The sequence below is a fragment of the Cyclopterus lumpus genome, chromosome 13, assembly GCF_009769545.1.
Source record: "Cyclopterus lumpus isolate fCycLum1 chromosome 13, fCycLum1.pri, whole genome shotgun sequence".
NCBI lineage: Eukaryota > Metazoa > Chordata > Actinopteri > Perciformes > Cyclopteridae > Cyclopterus > Cyclopterus lumpus.
Window position 1 is genome coordinate 8,462,769 of NC_046978.1, and position 23,378 is coordinate 8,486,146.

At 39.2% G+C, this 23,378-nt stretch overlaps 2 protein-coding genes across 2 annotated transcripts; both read left to right on the forward strand.

Annotated features, from left to right (window-relative positions):
• The first annotated feature begins 2,550 nt into the window (after positions 1-2,550).
• ca4b (carbonic anhydrase IV b) lies at positions 2,551-5,474 on the forward strand. The gene is given in 10 exon segments (XM_034548999.1): positions 2,551-2,602; positions 2,694-2,783; positions 2,786-2,851; positions 3,079-3,192; positions 3,195-3,223; positions 3,324-3,416; positions 3,853-3,919; positions 4,162-4,325; positions 4,637-4,816; positions 5,421-5,474. Coding segments are annotated over 10 exon segments (909 nt in total).
• An 8,344-nt stretch (positions 5,475-13,818) lies between these two features.
• ywhag2 (3-monooxygenase/tryptophan 5-monooxygenase activation protein, gamma polypeptide 2) lies at positions 13,819-18,426 on the forward strand. Its single transcript, XM_034549123.1, has 2 exons — positions 13,819-14,124; positions 16,359-18,426. The coding sequence occupies exons 1-2, from the start codon at positions 14,038-14,040 to the stop codon at positions 17,013-17,015; spliced, it is 744 nt and encodes a 247-aa protein (XP_034405014.1). The 5' UTR covers positions 13,819-14,037; the 3' UTR covers positions 17,016-18,426.
• Positions 18,427-23,378: the final 4,952 nt, after the last annotated feature.

A 23,378-nucleotide genomic window follows, 5' to 3' on the forward strand; every position in this document is an offset into this window, starting at 1 on the left:
TTCCACTCCCTCCGTCTGCGTCACCGTGCTGCGTTCAATAGAAGTGATAACTGTAGAATTTCGCAGGACCCATGTGATGCCGAGTGCTTTATCACTCAATTCAAATTGTTGCATTGTGATGGAAATAATCTTGAGCCACACACTAAAATACAACGTTTCAACTGAAATAATTGCTACAGTGACAACAAAACAATAAGTATTAACTCATCTTGTACTTACATCCCTTACAGCTAAAACAAGAGTTCATACTATTTTATTCCATTCATATTCTATATTTCTGTTTGTAATGTGTTGTATTTCAAACAGATTCTCCTGTCTATAGTTTTTTAATGCATGTAATTTAAATTATGGCGGTGCTCTGAACTTTGATTCATGCGTTTCACCATCAAATATACATTTGCACCTCTCTTTAGTTTATAATACATGTAGTCTGTATACGTTTTGGTCTGTATGCTAAAGGAATATACACTTACAATGTATGTGCATGTAATACGCAGATACAATGTTTACAGTGTATGCATATTTAACCTCTTTGGCACAGATTTCTGCATGAAGAAAGCGCTATCTTTTCATATCATTGCTTGCATGATACATTCATTGTGCATTCACGTTTCATGATTTAAACAGATACATCATTTTATGTAGATGTATGTACATGGACACATGTTTGTGTACATATATGACGCTTTTTTATTTTATTTCTAACTCCACATCTGTCCATCTAACAAAACAGAAGTTATCTAATTGACACAATGTGTTTGTTAGTTTGTGTAGCAGACCGCTTAGGCTCCTATACTACAACACTAATGCTGGAGTGGTATCTGTGAGTGAATAACAAGCCTTTTTCAATATCATAACGGAATTAAACTAGGTTGGAGAGCAGTAGGTTGTCTTTTATTGCACAAGCGTTTTTCAATAATAGGCTGTTCAGCTCTTGAGCCTCACATCAATAAGTACAGGTTTAGATCATTGTGAAAAACAACTTAAAGTACACATGAGAGACACTATTATAAAAATGGTAACATGAATGGAATATATAGTGTCAGATGACATCACATTATCTCATTATCTCTGTAGAGATAAGCAACAATAAAAACAAAGATGCACTGCACTGAGGTGCTAGTAAATCCTAACACACCAGATCAGTTGCACCTTGCTTAAAAACCCTAAACTCTAAACCCAGGTTTACAAAAAGGGGCAGTAAACATAGGAAATCTGTATAAACAGCATATGCATAAAACCCTATGTGAAAAAGGCTCTGAGATTAGATAAGATTGCAATTTTTCTTCAAAACCTCAAAATACTGATCACAAACGTACCTACATAAAAATGACTTCACACTATGCATTACAAAACAAAATACAAAAAACAAGAGATACAATGCAGAAGATATAGTGCAGTACCAAAGCTAGATTTTGTCAGTGGGTCTCGCCGGTGCAGCACTCACCCAGAGTCTCGACTCTTTTTAAACACATCAAGATTGCCACTTGTTCATGGAGAACCAAAGGCAACATCTGGCCTCGTCTATGCCATGTAAGCGGCATTTAAAGCCTGTAACTACAGTCTAAAAATACGAAATCTGTTTAAAGCAGTTTCAGTTGTTAAGTTTAAGACCAACAGTAACATGCCTGTCTCACAGCTTGATACCAGCATTCACCACAAACCAGAAAGTGGTAGAACAGGAGACAACAAGAGGTGCCTGTGACTATACGTACATGTCCTGTTATGTCGCTGGAGAGTTAAATCCATCATTAGTTACACCTGCCCTACTGACCAATCCCTTTTGGCTACAAGTGCATGGATGGTAGTTCTGCTTTAAGAGTTTCAACCTATACCTGTTGAAAGCAGTAGTTTATCTAAATCACATACTGTCTTTATGTTATCATAACATTTGCCCAAAAGATAAAGCTGGTATAAAATGATGCAGTTGATATCATGAATAATCAGTTAAGCCTAATGCAAATGTTGTCAAACAGTTTATTACACTGACGAATAGGATGTATGTAATATATTATTGTATACGGTCTATGATATAAGTTTTACATAGAATAATATAAGGTTGTATGTAAGTGCTGATGGTAGTATTTGTAGTAGAATATGAGAGAGTAGAATAATATAAATAATTATATAGATACAGACAGAGAACCCATTGAATGTTGAAATCTGCTTTAAAAAATATATAATTATGTATAATAATTTATAATTAATCAATTCTAGAAAAAGTAGTGGCCTACATGTGGCTGGGTATTACTGAAAATGTTACACTTCCCAGGCATAAGAGTTATTTATATTATAGTTACATAAAATGGATGATGTGTTAACAGTTGTGACCACTAGTGGGCGCTGTTCATGCGGCTGGAGGTGAGCGTGTTAAGTGACGAGAGAAGAAGAAGAAGGAGGGGCTGGTCTGGTTGAGTGTTGGGACTTCACTAAAGTTATGCGGAAACCCCAGATTGTGTTGGACTGATTTATTTCTTATAAGTTCAGAGGCACAAAACTAAATAAAATACAACTTTAAACTAACTTACAAGCCTTCTGAAATGTCTGAAAATGTTTTACATACAATTCCAATCTGAAGTTACATGCAATCACACCTGCAGAGGTAAACCTCAGGACAAACTATTCACAGTTTACATAAAATAAGAAAATATAAATAGTGGAGTTACTATTTTTTCACCCACCTGCCTTCACAGGTCCAGAGTTATGGGCACTGGTTTCCCAGCACTGCAGTGGCAAATCTCAGTCTCCAATTAACATTGTTACAAGGAGAATGTGACTAGATGACCTTCATTTGACTTCATTGGCTATCAAGAGGCTTTTCACAGTTGCCTCATCAACACCGGTCACAGTGGTACGGTTTTGTGATAATTGCAGTTCTGTTTGACAATGAAGGCTTTTAAATCAACTTGACTGAAGTAAACTTACTGGGAATAACTTAAACCTGGAGTTTATATAAATAAATATGTATTATCTTTTAAAGTTTGCACCGTAACCATTTTCAAAAAGGCTCTATATAATTATCACCACAATGGTCTTTATTGCCTAAATTTAGAAAAGTTGATTTGAGTCTTTTTCCAGTTCAACTGGATTTACCCCTTGGTATGAGGATCAAAGGAGGGAATCTAACTGCACCGTATAAAGCAGTTCAACTTCACCTGCATTGGGGCAAAGACGGAGGACTTGGGTCCGAACACATGTTGATGGAGAACAATTTCCAATGGAGGTAAGAAATATGGGTATGGAAGTGTGTGATAATTATATAAGCCACTTTGTGTACAGCATTCAAATAAATTAAGCATTGATTCTGTTGATGCCATCCACAGATGCATATAGTCCACATAAAAGAAGAATATGACTCTATATCCCAGGCTGTAAGAGACAACACAGGCGTGGCTGTTCTTGGATTTTTCTTTCAGGTGATTTAATTTGATTATCATGTACAAAAAACTGGAGATCTGTTTAAAATTGATGAAAATAGTTTGATATACCTAAGATGAACAGAGCCGGCCAAAGCAATTTGTGGTCATGAATTTAAAGTGGGAGTATCAAGCTATCTATTAGCTATTAATTAGGGTGATCCCTCCGCATTATGCTGCAGGCATTTAAACCCCAATAAAGAAAAGAAAAGTATAAATGGCCTAAAAATCTCCCCTTGAGCTAAACCAAAGTTAAGCACAAGAAACTTTTAGGGAAACAGTTGCTCAGACTCTTTTATTGTTGTGATAATTAAGAACAAGCTTTAGATTAAAAATAATAGGAAGCAAATAAAACTTTAACAAAGCACCAGGATATGTTTGAACCAAACCATCCAGACTATGTTTTCAAGTAACTTGAACATGTTATTGTTTTCAGAAGTCCAAGTCTGCAAATAAGAAGTTTGATCCACTTATTAATGCTCTGAAATACATCACTCAACCCAGTAAGTCTGCTGACGTGGAAAAACAAGATCATTGTGCATCATTATCTTCAATCCACAGTGTGGGTTCTAAATGTGCTGCTGATTGTTCCAGTGTTAGGCTAAAGTACAATTGTTAGGAGATAACAGTGTCATAAAACAACACCTCACTAATAAATTAGCAATCAAGCTGTCACCTTGAACCTCTTTGTTGTCTAATATTACATTTCTGTCTAACTTGTCTTGTTAATTTTTTATAAAACTAGCCAACAGAACAACACTGAAGGGTGTGTCCCTGGAAATGCTCACACTTCCTGAGAAGAATATGACCAAGTACTTTCGCTATGATGGCTCCCTCACTACACCCACATGCGCTGAAGCTGTCACGTGGAGCTTGTTTGAAAACACAGTTCCTCTAAGCAGTAAGCAGGTACTTATTTTAATACGCACACTAATTAAAAAAGTAAAATATCATTTTCTGCATAGGATAGTGTGTGTGTGTGTGTGTATGTGTGCGCGTGTGTGATTGTGTGTGTGCGTGTGTGTGTGTGTGTGTGTGTGTGAATGTGTGTGCGTGTGTGTGTGTGTGATTGTGTGTGTGTGTGCTAAACACTCCGTAATATATACTGGGAAAGAGAAGCATTATGTAAATCCTGTGACTGGCCTCCCTCTTCAACCACAACATCCACTTAGAATTTGCCATTTTACTTGTTCACCTGTCTGATGTGATGTTTATTACAGCTTGCTGTATTCGGCCAGCTTCAGTTTTCTAATGGAAAGCCGATGGTCCAAACCTACAGGCCCGTGCAGCCCTTGAATGAACGGCAGGTGTATTACTCCAGAGGCCATCTTGCTCAGCTTAACAATGTGTTACTCCTCACGTCTGTGCTGGTATCCAGTGCACTCTCCCCGTCTCCCTCGGTTTCATTTACTACACTTTTATAAATACATACTTGCTGACTACACACTGATGATTGTCAAATAAATCAAATATAATGCAGTGTATATAAAAAACTTAAAACAAATGTGCAATTTGTCCAATGTTGTTGTTGTAAAGACAACCTCAAATGTCAAAGCATGTGTCATCATAATGTATGTATAATCTACAACAAACTACACTGAAGTTTGCTGATCAAATAATTGTTTTATTTGATTTTTGATTTTTGATTGCACAGTTGCCATGTACAGAACAATTATAGTAGATGTAGTGATACTGCCTCTTGTGATATGATATCACAATACATGTGTTTGTGGGACTTCCTGTCCTGCAGACATTTGAACTCTTGACTGTCCTTTTTTGGAGTTTATTCTCACCAGTGTTAAAAAGGTTCAGACTTTGGTACACACTGTTGTTATGTAAAACCGTATGCAATGAATGAATGAATCAATAAATAAAGTATTAGTTTGATGCCTGCTTTGTAGAAAACCTTTCATGAGATTGTTAGTAGAATGTTGGTATCTTAAATTACAAAGATGGTGTGACGTTGAGGACTATTGAAATGCATTTCACGCTGTTATCAATCAGAGTGTCACCTCCCCTGACCTCCACTATGTGGCAGCACCAAACAAGTCTGAATGACTCTGGAATATGAATGCATGTGCATGTATCTGGGTAAGCAGTAGCATGCTACATACAGTATTTAAAAGGAGCATGAATATCATCAAATATTTTATTTATATGTTTAGCAGTTCTGGGGAAGTTTCATCTCTCATGGTGTGACTTGCGAACCCACGGCAATGATGTCATCAGACAGTGAGATGTTTGGCTCTACAGAAACAGAAATGGTGGCCTTCTTTGTGGTGTGTGTAAGCACATACATTTGATAGATTCATTGTAACTCTTCAAACATATTAATGTTTAATTGCAATAATCAGAACATAACTTAACCTGCAGCAACCCTTTAAAAGGAAAGATTGATGTACAGCTAACATTGTACAGGATTGACTCCATGTCTGCGATCAGTCAGCAAAGATAAAACCTCTTCCAATCAGGCCTAATCAGTGACCTGGAAGGATAATAGCCACTGAAGTCATTAGATGATGCGCTTGTTTTTGGCACCCTGACTAACTACAGTATAGCACCCTACATACTTGAGGAGATCACTTTGGATGTATTCCCATGTTGCACAGGAATAAATGTCTAATGGAATCACAGCCTGTGGCACAACAGTGCTGAGATAATCTGTGGGATGCACAGTCATCCTCGCCTTCTGCAAAGTTGTGTGTTGTTTTATTGGAGAACACGCATATGAACTCATTATCACATGAAAGTACAACCTTTACGTGTGTGCGCATGGGGTATTTGACAGGGTGAATGCCTTTAGTATTTGATTCCTTGCAGCAAATTCAACTTTTTAGCGAGTCCTCCATTTGCAGTTATTTGTTCATCTGCTACACAACTGTCTGCTTGTCTTTTTTTTCTTTTTCTTTTCTAACACAGACATCTTTTCTCGGTTTGTGTGTGCCGCCCTTCCCCCACTTCCTCTTATTTCACTCGGTGTGACTCTGAGGTTTTGGTTGTCGTGACAACGGAGGACACAAGCACTTGTCTATTCTATTTGCAAAGTTTCTGTTGTTGCAGACTTATTGCATATTTGCTGCTGGGATAGTGAAGAATCTTGCACCACCACCACCAACACCCCACCCACAACGTATCAGAAACATGCAGGCGTGAATGAGTTCTCAGAAATATAGACGCAACATTAATCTCTTCCTGTATCATCTATACGGATGATTTTTTACTATTATTTGAGGACAGCGCTGAGGTGCACCATACTCCCTTTGCAAACATTTAACATAAAAGAAGCTCACTCAATCAATCAGTCTGCTATTAATCTTTGATTTACTTTGATCTTTTATCATTATTTTGTTATTTTAGTCAAAGTGCACGCCTCAATGCTGCATAAGTATAGAATACTATTGTCCTGAGATCAATGAAACACATCCACATTAATTATTACTGGGATACATTTCGGTCTACTTTAGTGTCTGGCTTGTTCTTTAAAAGCAGGTGTAACTGCATAACTGCATGTCCTTAAAAGGATGAGCACACACTCAGCAGCGGTGGTGCAGTCTGACAGTGCTTAATGGGCGTAGGTTTTGAATTTGCATTTGTGTGTTTGTCTGTGTGCAGATGTGGAAAGTAACTGCGTACATTTACAAAAATTGAAAGTAAATTTACTTTACTCTTGTATTTCTAGATCGTGAATCTTTCTTACAGCGTAATACATTTAGCGAGTTAGATTGTAGATAAATAATACTCTGAAATAAGCTGTATTATTAGAATCACTAAACAAAAGTACATGGATCACTGGAGCAGCTACAGGTTCATGATGCATCAAAGAATATTTTTTTATGCAACATGTTTTACAACAAACAATTATTTACTTCAACTAAAGGGACATGTTCCTTATACTTAAGTACATTTTTCAGATACTATTCCCAACATTGTGTGTGTGTGTGTGTGTGTGTGTGTGTGTGTGTGTGTGTGTGTGTGTGTGTTTGTGTGTGTGTGTGTGTGTGTGTGCGTGTGTTTGTGTGTGTGTGTGTGTGTGTGTGTGTGTGTGTGCATGTGTGTGCATGTGTGTGTATGTGTGTGTGTTTGCGTGCATGTGTGTGTGTGTGCCTACACTTCCCTGCATGTATTTTTGTGTAAGTATGTGTGTGTGTGTGTGTGTGTGTGTGTGTGTGTGTGTGTTTGTGTGTGTGACTGTTGGGCTTTTCCTGTGTAAACCACGTGGTTCAGACAGGGTTAATAAAAAGACCCTGTTCACTTCTGGGTTTTCTTTCTTCTGGGGACTCCGAAAGCTGGTAAGACCTTGACAACATGTGACTTTATTCAAAAATATAATGATTGCTGCTCTTATTTGTTGTATCTATCCAACTGAAATGTACTGAAATATACACGAATAACTGCTTTATGTCATATTATTGTTCTATATCCTTTCGATTAGCGCTACTGTCAAATGCTGTGTTTCATGTTTCTCAGATATAAAATGTATGCTTGTGTTTAATTTAATGTGTGAAAATGTGCCTTTATTCAAACCGTCAAGATTTCAGTTTTCCGTTTTCAGTTTTCTGTTTTCAGTGCGGTGGAGCGACCAGAAGCTACAGATGTACAGTGTTGTCACCCATAAAGTAGAAAGCACTACTAAACTTCAATACACAGTGTAGTGTTTCCTACTTTATGGATGAGTATACTGTTGGCTGCAAATAATTGTACAAGAAGAAACCAACGGACTCTGTGTTAAAGATCATAATCTAAGGCCCTATACTGAAAACCTGCAGTATTCTTATATTATATTTTGTATTACGCTCATTTATTGCACATTTATATGATAATGGTGAATGTGAATACGTGTCAGAAAAGAAATTGAAATTAACAAAGTAAAATCATATACCAGTGCAAACAAGTGGCCAATATTTAGAGTTAAAAGAAGGCAGGTGAGCATTGTATAAATTCAGTTTCTGCTTTACAGTTCTTAGATTGATAACATGAATATTTTCCCTTTGTATAAAGTTTCTGTTGATAAATAAAATTGCTGCAAAACTCTTCTAAATTTTCCATATGTAAAAACTAGGATCTAATTATAGAAAATATAGGGTTTAAGGCAAATATGGATATACTATATACATACTCTCTCCAGAGCTTACCTGATTGTTAAAATATATATGAATTGTATTTTTCTGTACTCTTTTCATGAATTATTTATTTTATGATTGTTTTTGTATTTTGTATTTTACTTTTTTTTTTTTAAATAAAAGCTGCTGACTTCTCACTGTGTCTGGGACTTGGCATTTGTAGCAAACATCTTAGTGTGCCCTTTTCTTCTAATTCCAGGGTAGCGGCTGCAGGTAGTTTGATGGAACCAAACCTCTTCGTCCATGCAGATCGCCCTAAAATTGGGATGAAAGTTAAATTTGTGTGCAAATGTCAGTGCAGGAACTAATCAAACCAATCATGGTATTGTAATTGTTGAGTTGAAACTCACGTAGTAAAATCCATCTTGATCCATGTCACCTAACGCGTAAATAATGTCTCCTGAGCGAAAGCCAAGTTCAACCTTTGAGAGACAAAAAGAGTTTTAAATGACATCAAAACCTACATATTCCTATATTTTAAAGAAAACACAAGACTGGATTAATACAAAGTGGTTAAAAGCACAATGCGGTTCATGTATCATGTCAGTGCTTACTTCACTGTCCATGTTGGGGGGAACTTTCCCATGGATCGTAGTCGAATAAGGCCACCATGCGTTGAACGACCACATCATCAAGGTTACTGGCTACATCACTCAGATCGAGCGTAAACGACATATCTGGGGGCCCAAATATACAAACACTCCTTTGAAATCACAACTTTAATAGTTGTCTCAATCAGTGCATCAACGATTAAGTATTTAACCAAAAAGCTGACAAAGAGTAAACAACGACCTTTGAGCAAGTGCACTGAAAGAAATCTGTGTTTCATTCCCATTTTTAAAAGATTTTGTAATACTTTTACTTATTCATATTTGTTATCGTAACTTCCTGTTGTTTTTTTCACAGATCAGATCAGAAACAGCTTCCCACCCCATATGTTATTACATACTACCTATTTTAGTGCTCTGGCAGTGCGTTACACCACAGTGTCCTGCATACATACCTGTATGGTCCACAGGGAGGAAGCCCTGCTGCATGAGTAGATGCTTCAGGTACTCATCATCCACTGGGATTTCATCCACCATGTTACTTGGCACATAACCAGAGAGACCTCCAGACTCACCGTGATAGAAACCGTCAGAGTCTGTGTCCCCAAACACCTAAAAATGCAGAGTTTTATAACTTTATTTGGGGTTTTGGAAGAAAATAAAAATGATGTTTGCATGTTGCAGCGGCATATCCAGTGATAGTCACATCAATCAGTTGAAAAAGGTGACAGGAAAAAAAGAACAACGGTGATTTGTTTCTGCACACTCGGCTGGCCTGAATCCAGCCCGAACAGGAAACACCATCGCGTACTTTCAAAGAAGCTTTTCAACTGATGAAGTGAGGAAATACTCACAACTCAAACATCTGAGTTACACATGGCAGCACACTTGAAGAGCAACATAACATACGTGTACACCATTTCACCTGCTCCACTTGTAAAAAGACGTCACATGTTTTTGTTTCCTACCTTGATTATCTGACCTGGTACAAAAGGCAGCTCTTCTCCAGCTGTCTCATAGTTGGGGGACATTGCAGCAGGGTTGTATGGGTAAAGTGCCACAAAGAGTCGGACAGCGGGTATGGATAGCTGGCTCGCAGTCTCAAGATCCCATTCTGAGAGCTCCTCTCGAGTAGCAAGCTTCACTTTATCTGGGAATATCAAAACATCCAACTCCAGCCTTGTGTCCATTTGCAGCAGCATGAGCACTCGACTGCGCACTTTGCAAACAGATGGCGGCTGTACACAGCCGACCACTATGCCCTTATCCTAACTAAGCTAAGCAGAAGGAACAGTAATCCTCTTTGAGGCAAGTGGAGAGATCCATTAGTTCAACAATGCTTGTTGCACTGTAAGACTGGATTATGCTGGGTCAGATAATTGTATGTCGTTCTTTTAGGCTACTTCTACCATACATGTGGCAGTTTAGAGAACTTCTTGTGTCTGTCAAATATTACTAAAAGGCAGACAATAAATATATTTCTAAGAAGAAAATGTCACGGAAATAGAGGTTTTCCAAACAAGCATTAAAATATAATCAAGTTTATTCCCAGAATTAGAAGATAAAGGTTCTCAAAAAGGCCTGGAAATACATTGATCCTCTTAGAAACAATAAAGTTGAAGCATAACTGTGAGAATATATTAAAATTACACTTTTTGAATACATTCTGGTGGTAAGAATTCTAATAATAAAGCTTTAAGTTTGAAACCACACATTACAATACAAAATAAATATTCATTCTGTAGTTGAAGCCTAAGATCTTAGATATAATATATTATAATAATTGAAACTTCAAGCCATGGTTAGATGCGAAGAGGCAGTATGTTCCTCCTCATACAGCTTGACCAAGTTTACACTTCACTGAAAGGCAACACTTCCTCTCTTGGTCAGGTCAGCAGGTGATAATCTCTTCCTGCAGAGAAACGGAAGGTTCAGGAAGTGGGTTGTGGACACGACTGACTGCAGTGAAGGCTGGAGGTTTATTGTGACCCCTCCACTCCCCCCTCCCCCCCCCCCCCCCCAAAAAAAGGAGATGGTTTCATTAATTCATATTAGAACCAAATTACACCCATGCAGAAAATTAAGCATTAACTATAAACAGCATTTGTATTCATGCCCTTTATTCATTGTCAATTTCATTTGGGATCTCACAGAACAAGCACTTTAAATGTATATATTTTTAATGTGAGATGAACATTTTCTTTAACTTGTGCGTGTTTAGTTTATATGTTCATTAGATTTAATTAGAAAAGCAGTCATCTGCTTCATTTGCTCAATGCTTTAAGGCTAATTCTGCATTAATTGTTTTTAGTTTTTCTTCCCTCATCTCTTATCTGTGTTTGTGGGTAGAGAACTGCTGCATAAATTCATTTATCCCGTGCCACTAACTGGGTGTACTTAGTCAATATGTATATATGAACCTCCTGGGAACAGTTTTGTTCTTTCAGATTTCATAAACAAAACAACAACAAAACTGACTTTCAAATGCCTCTTAGTGCAGAACGTGATGTCTCAGCCTCAGATACCTTCATTTCCATGTTTGGCCAGAAGAGAGAGCTGTAAACAAATGTTTCGCCATCCTCTTTAAGTAGCTCATATGGCTAGTTTACACACATAAACCCAAATAAATTAATAATGTAATGAGTAACATCGGAATGAGTGAAATTGATCCTGAGATATGAAAGTGCTGCCTCCTATTCGCTCTCAGAATGGTTATTATTCTAAAAGAACTGCAAATTCAACCTCACTGGCAGTTTGCTCTTTGCATCACTCCCTAGAGTTTGTGAATGAGGACAGGAAGTGCTGTGATCTCAGATTACAGTTCACAGACGCCCTGTGAGGTCATGGTACATTCAAATTTAAAGTCTGAGAACATGGGACACAGTCCATGAGGCGACATTTGACATGTCAGAAGATGTGTCGCATTCTGTTTTATTATAGTTAATATATAGTCCTTAAATCCACACCAAAACCATGCTCTACCATAACAAATAGGGGAAAATCATATACTTCGGTATTAAACTGGGAAAGACCTTTCTCACCTTACAAATTATGTTTAAACAAAAATCTAAACACAATAATGGTCACTGAATTTGTTGATCTTTGTTTATTTGTTTTTATGTTTGAATCAAATTCTGATTAATATTTGTTAAGCAGAACACAAACTCTCTGCTGAGCACTACAATAACACATTTAGGAAAGAAACATGAAATAAATGACTCTCTTGCTTAATAAAAACATTACCAACTTTCAAAAAAATACAATAATGTTCAGATCTGTAGTCTAACTAAGTTTTTTTTTTCAAGATTTTCTTTTGCCATTTTTCACCATTATTAAACAGATGACAGCAGAGAGACACGCTGGAAACAAGCGGAGAGAGAGAGAGAGAGAGAGAGGTAGGAAACCAATTATTTATATAAATATAAAGTGGAGTAATATCAACGCAGGTTAAGAGGCAATAGAAAGACTCCTAATCTCGTATATTGCAAGACATTTTAAGAAATTAAGACCGTCCAAGGGAATTCACAAATAACCATACAATCCTTTTAATGTCTTCCTAAAATCCTGACAGGTATCCCAAGCCCACCAGTAGGACCTCTCCCCCGTCACTATGGTGATGGACCTGGGGCAGCAGGACTCCTAATAAAACTTGATTTGTCTGCCCATTTGCTTGAGACCAATTCTCTTTTTATGACCAGTCCAGGGCCACAAGGTGTCTGACCCCGCTGGTCTGAGGGTCACAGAGGCTCACTCTTCTGGAGTGTGAGGAATTCAGCCGTCTGCATGCCTGCGGTCGTGTTACAAGCACCCGCAGTAATAAACTTAGTGGGTAACTCCCGGTGTCATTTCCACTAGTGGTGGGGAAGGGCATCACTTTTACTGTTTCAGGTCCAAGGATCATTTATTGTCATTCTGCAACACAAGACGAGAAAAACATGCCAATGCGGAATGTGAACAGCAGCAACAAAACAATTATCTGCAGGTAACATGACTCACATCGTAACATAATAATCCTTCCTTTTCTCATGTTGATGAGTGTTACCGGTTCTGTACGAGCTCCAGTAATAAAGAAGAACACGTAGCAATATTCATTGGAGCTACCGTTGTGTAACCAAGTCCTTAAACCTGTGCACAAAAGGTGCTTGGCTAATGTGCATTATTTACTTTTTTGATTAGTTTTCTACTGTAGGCTATTCACAGTTTAATATGCCAATTTTACAATTAATATTTAGTTGATATGATGCTGGTTTGCCCTCGATGGACTGGCGGCCTGTCCAGGGTGTCCCCTGCCTTCGCCCTATGTCAGCTGGGATAGGCTCCAGCGCCCCGCGACCCTAATGAGGATAAGCGGTATTGAAAATGGATGGATGGATGGATGATGCTGGTTTGGTTTTATTGTTCTTCTTGTCCAGATTGAATTGTTTATTCGGTCCAGATTCAAACCAGTTTGAGTATGTGGGCTTTAAATTGTAACACAATGTGAGCCACCTCTATAGGACTTGCTCATTTCCTCGACACGGGGCAAGACCCTGCCCTGAAGCCTCCACAGTGAGATGCTGAGTCACTCCCTAACCCCACCATATTCAGGCAGTTCCTACAGGCCTTTAGCGCCAACATGCAGCCACAGAGGACTTCATTTCCCACAAGGCCTTAGGCCCAGCTGCTCCCGTCCATCCATCCCTATACGCCTCTGGTATGGAGTGTTACATCATTGGCACAGACACCCACCTTTCTGAGTGATGACGCAGCCAGCGGAGAGCGTGTGAGGAGGGGTGAGGGAGGGAGAGAGGAGCGGGTGTCCCGTCTGCACGGAGCACAGACAGACAGCAGGGAACAGCTGCAGCATTAGGTTCACGTAGGATTTCACTGCATTGCGATTTTAAATATCAATCGTTTCATCCCCAAAAACTCAAGTAGAGCAGCTCGACTAAGCAACTAAATATCATTTTAAAAATGGTTGATCGCGAGCAGCTGGTGCAGAAAGCCAGGCTGGCTGAACAGGCTGAGAGATATGATGATATGGCAGCTGCTATGAAATCGGTAAGTTAAAAAAAAAAGAAGATAATAATTATGACTTGAAAAATGTTCTGCTCTCTTTGCGTAAAGGGGCGTTCCCGCAATCTCGACTGTGTTGGCTGTAAATCTGGGGGGTTGCACTAATATGTCTGTGCTACAATTCAGAGAAAATATATATTTAATATATTTTCTTGCCTTGTGGTCAATCCATCGACAGCTCAGCGCTTCTTTCTTTTCAAATCATCTGCTCTTTGGGCGGTGCCTTTCTGCTGGCCGTGCGGTTCACTGGAGGGATATTACAATGAAATGCACACATGCCCGAGTTTGATCTCTCGGCTAATACGAGGCTCGAATCATATAATGGCTCTGCTTTATTGCATTAGCTGCATTTCCCCTTTTTTACCACCCCACCTCCCCTCCCTCCATAATGGCTAATTTATAAAAGCTTCTGCTGCTCGGAACCATGTGAGGTTGCTCGGAAAAAGCCAATCAACTGCTGCTGCCTCCCCCCTGTCTTTATCCTCCTCTTCTTCCTCCTCTCTTTGTCACTTTAATCAAAATGATATGCATGATCAAAATCTGCTAAATGTTTATGCTATTATCCAATAGAGAGATTTGTTTGAGCATGATTGCATTATAAAAATGCTCAAAAAAGAGCCATTAAACTGCTCTTTCCTCTAAACAAACGTAGGAGGCAGCAGAATCTCTCTAGAATATTCGTTGTCATATTGCAGTGATGATTAGGATTGTGGGCTTTGTTTTTTCCTCACTTTATTCCTCATACATGTGCGTGTACTCTTTCCTCTTGGAACCAACACTTTGAAGTCATTTTGGGTTTAATGACCCTAAAGAAGTGTATTTGGTGCTTCGCGGAATTTTAATTGCCGATATTGAGGATACAGCCTTTTTGTCTGCATTTCAAGACTCTTCCCCCTTAAATAAATTATGGAAACTGAAATCCCCATGGGTTAAAAAAACCTGCTGTGTCACACCAGCTTGTACTGGAACCAATAGCATCCGGGAGTCTTAGCCGGGAACCTGCATGAGATCACATACAGATTAAAATTGTCATACATGCTTTAAAGGAGGAACATTTTGTCTGATGTTCCTCAGGAGGGATGGACTGATCCCCTGTGGATTTTATGTCATCTTTTTCTGGTTGCAGGAGGTGGGATGAAGTGTGTGTGTCGGGAGGGATTCCTTTCCCTTTAAACAATCTGCCATGTCAGTGCGGTCTAAACTGGGCCTTTTTGCAGGGGTGTGTACTCTCACTCTCTAATCAAAGGGAATCCCTTGCCATTACAGTCTGAAATGACAAAACGACATAGAAAATATATACGGTTTATTCTCATTCCAACAGCCTTTTGTGAAACTTTTTAGACATAATTTGTATAGATATTCTAAGGCTGCAGCTCACAATTTTTTTCTCCCACAATTGATTCATCGTTTGGGCTTAAAAATGTCAAGAAATAGCAAGAAATGCCCATCCCAAGTGGGAATTTAAAATGTCTTGATTTGTCTGACAAACCTTTCAAATAATTATTAATAATTATACAACTGTAATCCAAATGACACAGTAGTAAGCTTCCCAATCAGTGTATTGTAATAAGGGTTATGTCATATTTGTTTTTCGTAAAAAACAACAACTATTGAATCAATTGAAATCATTTGACAGTGCATTTGGCTTGTTTGCCGTTTGCATGCAGTAGCTTTACAGCAGCCTCTCCATCTCTATAGCTCAGACTGTGTGACGTCTGTGATCCTGCACTGTCTTTGCGCTCCTCTGCCTGAGCAGAACATTTTAAAAATTGAAACATTTGACATTTTAGCACATCAAGGAGGAGCTTTTAGAAACCTAAGCTAAATATTTCTTTCTATTTCAGTCCCTGTGAAAATTATTAAATTATCTAAATGAACAGTTGATCTTATGGTGATGTCACAGCCTGGTTTATGACAGGTAAAAAGGTCAGTCTGAGCCAGAGAGAAGGTCACTGGGACAACTGCCTGTGCAGTGATGGTTTTCACTTACAGTGCAGCTGCCCCGAGATTGCCCGTGGGAACATTGTAGCCGACTCCAGCCCCCCCCCCCAACTGCCATCGACCATCTTGAATATTGTTAGCTAGCGTAGCTGTCCACGTGGCAGCTGGAGCTACTTGAAATAGTGTTCACCCTCTGTGCTGTGAACTGTACTGTCAGTCCCGAGTCCTTCACCTAAAAAGAGTGCCTTTTAATAATTTCCATTGTCTCCCTCCTTCAGGTAACAGAGCTGAATGAGGCCCTGTCCAACGAGGAGAGGAACCTCTTGTCTGTGGCCTACAAGAACGTGGTCGGGGCCCGTCGCTCCTCTTGGAGGGTGATCTCCAGCATTGAGCAGAAGACCTCGGCCGATGGCAATGAGAAGAAGATTGAGATGGTGAGGGCCTACAGGGAGAAGATTGAGAAGGAGCTAGAGGCCGTGTGCCAGGATGTGCTCAACCTTCTGGACAACTTCCTGATCAAGAACTGCAACGAGACGCAGCACGAGAGCAAAGTGTTCTACCTGAAGATGAAGGGTGACTACTACCGGTACCTGGCCGAGGTGGCCACGGGCGAGAAGAGGGCCACCGTGGTGGAGTCCTCGGAGAAGTCCTACAACGAGGCCCACGACATCAGCAAGGAGCACATGCAGCCCACCCACCCCATCCGCCTGGGCTTAGCTCTCAACTACTCTGTGTTTCACTACGAGATCCAGAACGCCCCAGAGCAGGCCTGTCATCTGGCCAAGACCGCCTTCGACGACGCCATCGCCGAGCTCGACACCCTCAACGAGGACTCCTACAAAGACTCCACTCTCATCATGCAGCTGCTCCGAGACAACTTGACTCTGTGGACAAGTGACCAGCAGGATGACGAGGGAGGGGAGGGCAACAATTAAAGAGAAACACACTTCGAAAAAATATATTTGAAGGGCGGGTGGACTTTGGCAGCCACTTTTGCCGACGATACTACCGCAGCAGTAGTTCTTTATTTTTCCATGTGTTAAAATAAAAGAATCAAAAGAGAGGTGAGAGGAGAGGTTCAATCTTAGTTTAAATATATATAGAAATATATATACAGTTGAAAGGGACCTTCGTCTTCTTGATTTTCTCTTTGACATTTGCCAAAACCACTAATATGTCAGTCTATCAGCCTGCAGTGGTTGTTGTTGGGTTGAAATGGCAGCCTCACACTGGCATAGGAACTGGTCTTGTTCTGTCAAGATAAGCTGCTTAGTTAGGTTTTTGCGTGATAGAAATGCATTTGAGTCACTTGAGAGAGAATATGCTTGAATGGGAATGCTTCAGAAAACTAGTTTGCATTGGTTCCAGTAGTAAGTCTATATATGAGAAAGGGCCCTGAAAGCCTCGCCTGACGTTAAACTCACACAAACAACGAGAAAAGAGAAAGTTTTAATTGGATTAATTCCCCCAACATTTGAAAGGATACATTAGACTGGAGTGAAATTGAGGACTTGGTAGTAAACATTTATTCCCCTCCTTAATGTTCAGATTGGTCTGTTGTGTCACTTGAACAATTGATTCTTTTGGCGAAGAAGATTCCGAAAGGCAAAAAAAAAAGGCAAAAAAAAAAAAAAGCGAGCTTCAGAGTTTGTGGTTTACTTCTGTGTTTGTTTTATTAAAAGCACTTGCCTACTATACTGTTTCTTCAGTGTAAGATGATGACAACAATAATATCGATTATTCGATTATTATTATTATTATTCAATCAATTGTGCATGCTGGTGATGTATTTATATACAGTAGCTTGACTTTATTAACTTATACTGTGGGTGTTAAGTATTCATTTGATTGAGAAAAACAAGTTTTGTCTGATGTTGATTTCTGATCTCTAATTTATTTTGTTTTTTGCTATACCAAAATGGTGATTGTAAAAATTGACCTGTAATGGGCGTTGCTATAGTGACATGCAATGTGTGTATTTAATTTGTTACTGAAAGAAAAAAAAGGAAGATAAAAACTCATCAGTGATCACTTAATCTTACCAGCTGGGGTTTGTCACATTGAAGTATGATTATGATATATTTTGTTCCTTTGTTCCTGTAGTACTTTCTTTCTTTCATGCTACCCAGTTTGAATAGTGGTGAAGTTTCCAGGCTCAATGTTTCTGTTATGAATTCACAAACATGGACCATATTTTGTTTCTGACGGTATACATTGTTTGGTTTGTTTATTATACCTTTTAGCTGTTCCTGACTGACAAAATATCTTGAATGTGAGTCATTATGTAGCAGTTGCACAAGAACCGAAATAATAGCTATGATAATAAAAAATAATATGACTACGTTATACATGCACCATTTCTGTGGTTGTTTAGTGTATTGTTGTATCGTCACCCTTAAGAACATTTTGTTTTTAAGGGGAAAAACATGTTTGAACACTTTGTTTTGTGCCCTGAGTAGATATGGGCTTTCTTTTTGTGCCTGTATCATTATTTAATATGCTTCACTTGCAAGTTAACCTTTACAAAACATTATTTATCTGCCAATATTTTATGTTTCTGCATGCATGTGTGCGAGATGTAATATTTTCCTCACTTTATCTCTATTTTTTGACATGTGTTGGATGGTACTGCTCTTTGTACAACACATATATATGAATATTCAACACCAATGCACATAGTGTCACAGGGAAAGCATAGGCCATTCAGTAGAATTGGTTTTATAGATTAAAAAACGTGATAGTTAACGTCTTCAGAACAAACTTTAGATACTGGGGGCTGCTGAATGGATTTATCTTCATAATGCTGCTACTACTATAGATTATTAATATATTAATATATTCATACAGATGGCATTTTTCCAGTCTTTATTTTTCCTAATAGATGGCAGTTTTTTTGGGACTTACAGATGTGATGGCATAAGAGAGAAACCAAAAGCCTTAAGGTCAGTCACACAACCTCGTTCACATATGCCAATGATGTCACCCTCATGAGTCCGCCTCCATGAGCTCACACATATGTCACAGCTGCTTTGATTTATTTTTTACATCTTGAAGGCTCGCCAGACAAATAGCATGAAATCCTGATGCCAATCTGCACAACTGCTCACACCGCTTATACATATTAGAATGGAGTCGAATCCGTTATTTAAAGTTGTATAGTTTGTGTTTTGTTTCTCTCGTTATTTTTGTTTTCTGTCAGGAAAATTTCCCTCATTGACAAAATACATGCATTGTGTGGCTTTTTAAATTAATTAGTTTTTTCCCCCGTAATTTGTGTTTTTATTTCTGGCTTTTCATTATGTTTTGCTGTTGATCATTGTCTCTGCTGTGACATGAAAAACATCCAAATGCAAGAAGTGAGATAGAAGATCATGATTTAGATTAAAGAAGAGCAGACGTGCTGGATATTAGTGTGTGGGGGGGGGGGGGGGGGGGGGGGGGGGGGGGCAATAGGGATACAAACTGTATGCACTGAGGAATTTTTGGTTGCCATGTGTTGCCCATTAAAGTTATTTGTTTATCGGTAATATTCTATATTTTCAATTCTCTCTGTAACGTCGCCATTTACAGTCACACCACCAACAACATATATGATATTATTATATATAATTCTTTATTTCCCATATTTCCTACATTTCTGTTGAGTTTTACAGCCTAAACAATGATACAGGAAGTCAATAGGACCTCATTGAGCCTCACACAACAAGTGTGTGTGTGTGTGTGTGTGTGTGTCTGGATGGGTATGTGTATACAGTGTATGTGCCTGCACCGTTCAATGTGTTGAGTGTCTGTGGATGAACGTAAGAGTTGGACTCTAAATTCTTATATTATGTACAACGACAGTATTTCTTAATTGAGGTTCTTTTAAGACCACCTTGCTAATCATTAACTAGATTGGGGCATATATCAAAGAACGAAAAAGACAGCAGGTTTAATGATCGCAGCAGAGGAGCGCTGCAATAAAATAAAATCCTGCATCTCACGAACGATGCAAGAAGAATCTGCTTCTCTATGCTTTTAGGTTTATACATAATTCGTATTTTTGCACCTAAATGTCAAGTCTATCGCAGTAAACTGGAAAGTCACACTGATTGATCAGCTGAAGCGTCGAGTTGCTGGATCGCCCACCTTCAGACTGCAGCCCCTTGCTGCAGCTTGCTGCACTGAACCTTTCATGAGATGAAATTCTCAGCTTTGAAAGGTCCTCCTCGCCAGCCAATCGCTGACCGGCTCCCTCTCCGCAGCCACCAATCTGCTTACTGTTGCTAGGGCTATAATAAGTATCCCACTATTAGCACGGCTCCTTGCTGCACTGCACAGACACCTATTGCATCCTGTAAAAAAAAAGAGAAAGCTCAAAGCACACAGGAGGCTTTAGGATTCAGCACCAACCAGCTTGTCTTAATGCACAGCTACACTTTCAGGGACATTGGTGTCCTCCTTATTGGTAAATGTTGGTCACATTATACATCCCAAAACACACTGGGGCCTACGGATGGACGTGTGATTGAATCTCCAGTAGCTACAGATTCAATTTAGGATGTTTAAAAACTTGATCGATTAAAGTAAAACTAAACACACCCTCATAAAATAATGTGAAATGAATGGTGTTTAAATTAAACAAACATACATATTCAAAGCAGTTTATTTAATTGATGGAGTTACATCCCTGGAGAAGATCATGCTTTACAGATGACATACATGATACATACAAAATAGAAAACAATAATCTCTCTGTCTGATCACTTTTATCACACAGAAAAAGATTTCCCTCAGGGGAGGCCGAAAAGAGATCATTGAGTCTTAGTATTGTCCGGGAAAGGCAATTGTCTTCTAAATCACATAACATGTCTTGTTAGCATGAGTGGACGATAAGGTCCAGATGATGTAAAATAATCTGTATCTTTAATGCTTAAAAATAAACTGAGGAAGCCAGGTGTATTTGAAGATGAAACAGGTAGGTTATTTTAGTCCTCACTGAAAAACAATCAAAGATATAGCATGCTAAAGTTGCGCAGAGACCTGTTTTGTTACCTTTGCAGAGCCCGTCTAGCTGTTTTCTCTTTTCACATCTTTAATCCAAGCTAAGCTAAATGTCTGCTGACTGTAGCTTCAACTACAGGATCGATATCAATCCTCTCGTCTCAATCGGCAAGAGCGAACATAAGTATTTCCTAAAATGTCCTTTTAAGCTCTCAAGTCTTTATTAGACTGAACAAATGACAATGACCTGATGAGGAGTGAAAGCGTTCAGTCCAATAAAGACTTGTTTTGCTTCAATCCAGTGCAGATCATTTTCCAACATTGAAGTTTGCTTGGGTCACAGTGAGCATGCACCATGGAACGTCAGCATTTAGCTCAAAGCACCACTGTGCAAACTACAGCCTCACAGAGCTGTTAGCATGGATGTAGACTCTTAGTCCTATTCTTAGTTTCAGTCAACTAATGGCCTTTACACCCCCCACTCCCCTTAACATCAGATTACCTGTTTTCCCAATCCTTGTTTGCTGTTGTTTATTCAAAAGACATGAGGTCAGTGATTTTTTACCAAAAGGTCATCCCAAAGTCTGATCTTTATTGTTGCAGTCGATTCGTTTCCTTTGTTAACTTCACACTGAATGCAACATTTCTTGCTGTCGACAAATGCCTGCCCTGAAAGGCGTTTCACCTCCTGTGGTTCGGGCTTCTCACAGCCGTTGTTGATCCATTAACCATCAACCAAACCACATGGCTGTCATGGCTAAAGCTGTGTGGCTCTGGGGCCAAAGTGTCAGCTCTGTGGACTGGACACACGCAACAGAATTAAAACGCAGAGTCCTGGAGGTGAAACATTGAAGCTTGTGACCAATCAAGTGATTATAAATAATGCCTTGGATTGACAATTATTTCAGCCACTATTTCTCAGCACTGATACCAAACACAAGATTATATTTCTGAGCACCAGACACTGACAAGTTATTTGACTAATTGTGATCTATACCTCCAAGATGCGAAGAAGATAATAGCTGTCCATCTCCAGAAATATCTACCCATTAGAGGGCTGGGGGACTGGGGGAGGGGCTGAGGTAGAAGCAGAGAACAGAGACCGGTCTATAAATAGGCCTCCCTGCAGCCTGTGAGTAGACAGTGAGTAGACTAAAGACATCAATGTGACAGCCACTCCACTATACTATACGAGACGATCTGCCTCTGTATGGTTGGTGAGAGTTCATATCTTCGGTTAAGAGAGTCTGATTCATCAGATTTACTTCCAGCTGAGCAAACACACAACATGAAATCACACAGATCACACAAATAATCAGCTTCTGTTTTCTTGAAGTTCATGACTGTTATTAGTCGTATTTAGGTTGTAAGTAATGATATGACAAAGAGCGCCGCTGCTGACTCTTCCAGGCACAAAGACAGCTGCTATGCATGAGTGCTGCAAAATGAATTATTCAAGATTTAGACTTTGGATTATTTATCAAAAAGTGCCACAATGTTCAGCTGAAGGTTTTAAGAGAGTATTTTAAGATAGCACTTGTCCCAAAACATTGCAGGATACAATAGGCGGTGGAAAAAGTGTCATCACAGGATTGTTGGGAGAGCTTTAACCGCCTCCCCCCCCTCCCCCCCCCCCCCCCCCCTCACCCCCCATACACCATCTCCATCTGGCTGCAGCATACAACACTGCTGTCATTTTAAGTGATCATATCAGCTAATAATACTTGTGCTTATTATTCATAACTACAGAGGCGTGTGTGATGAACAGAAGTTTGTAAAAGACAGGTAGCACTTGTCCCAAAACAGTCTAAAATAAAGACCCCCCTCCCCCACACACAGCCTCCCACCCCGACAGTTATGTCATCCTTCTCTTTCAAGGCCTCTCTTTACAAAATGATCACAGTCACATCGCCTTTCCTGAGACAAAACAACACAGGTAATATTTTAAATATTACTTGATGTACACATCCTAGAATTTATGAAGATGATGTCCTTTATTGTAGAAAATAGTCTATTATAAACCTTCAATATAAACCTAGAGCTTAAAACATCTAATTTATCTCCTCTAAAACACAGCTTCAGAGGATTCTTTTTCTCCCACAATACTTCTTTACAATAAAGATCATCTGCAAAATGACCACCTGCTAACTGAGAAGCAAGCACTTTTCATTTTCACTGTGAAAGATAAAATGTATATCATATATTAAAATGTACGTCACATTGTTTTGTGCATGTAAACAGCTCATGCTGTATAAGTCCTTGTCCCGGTTGTCAGACCTGGTTGTGCCCCCTGAGTACTCTGATAGAAACCAGGA

Excerpts from the sequence above, each read along its gene's own strand:
- ywhag2 (XM_034549123.1), top strand. The coding sequence starts at position 14,038 with ATGGTTGATCGCGAGCAGCTGGTGCAGAAAGCCAGGCTGGCTGAACAG. Across the intron at positions 14,125-16,358 it reads TGGCAGCTGCTATGAAATCG|GTAACAGAGCTGAATGAGGC; the intron begins GTAAGTTAAAAA and ends TCCCTCCTTCAG.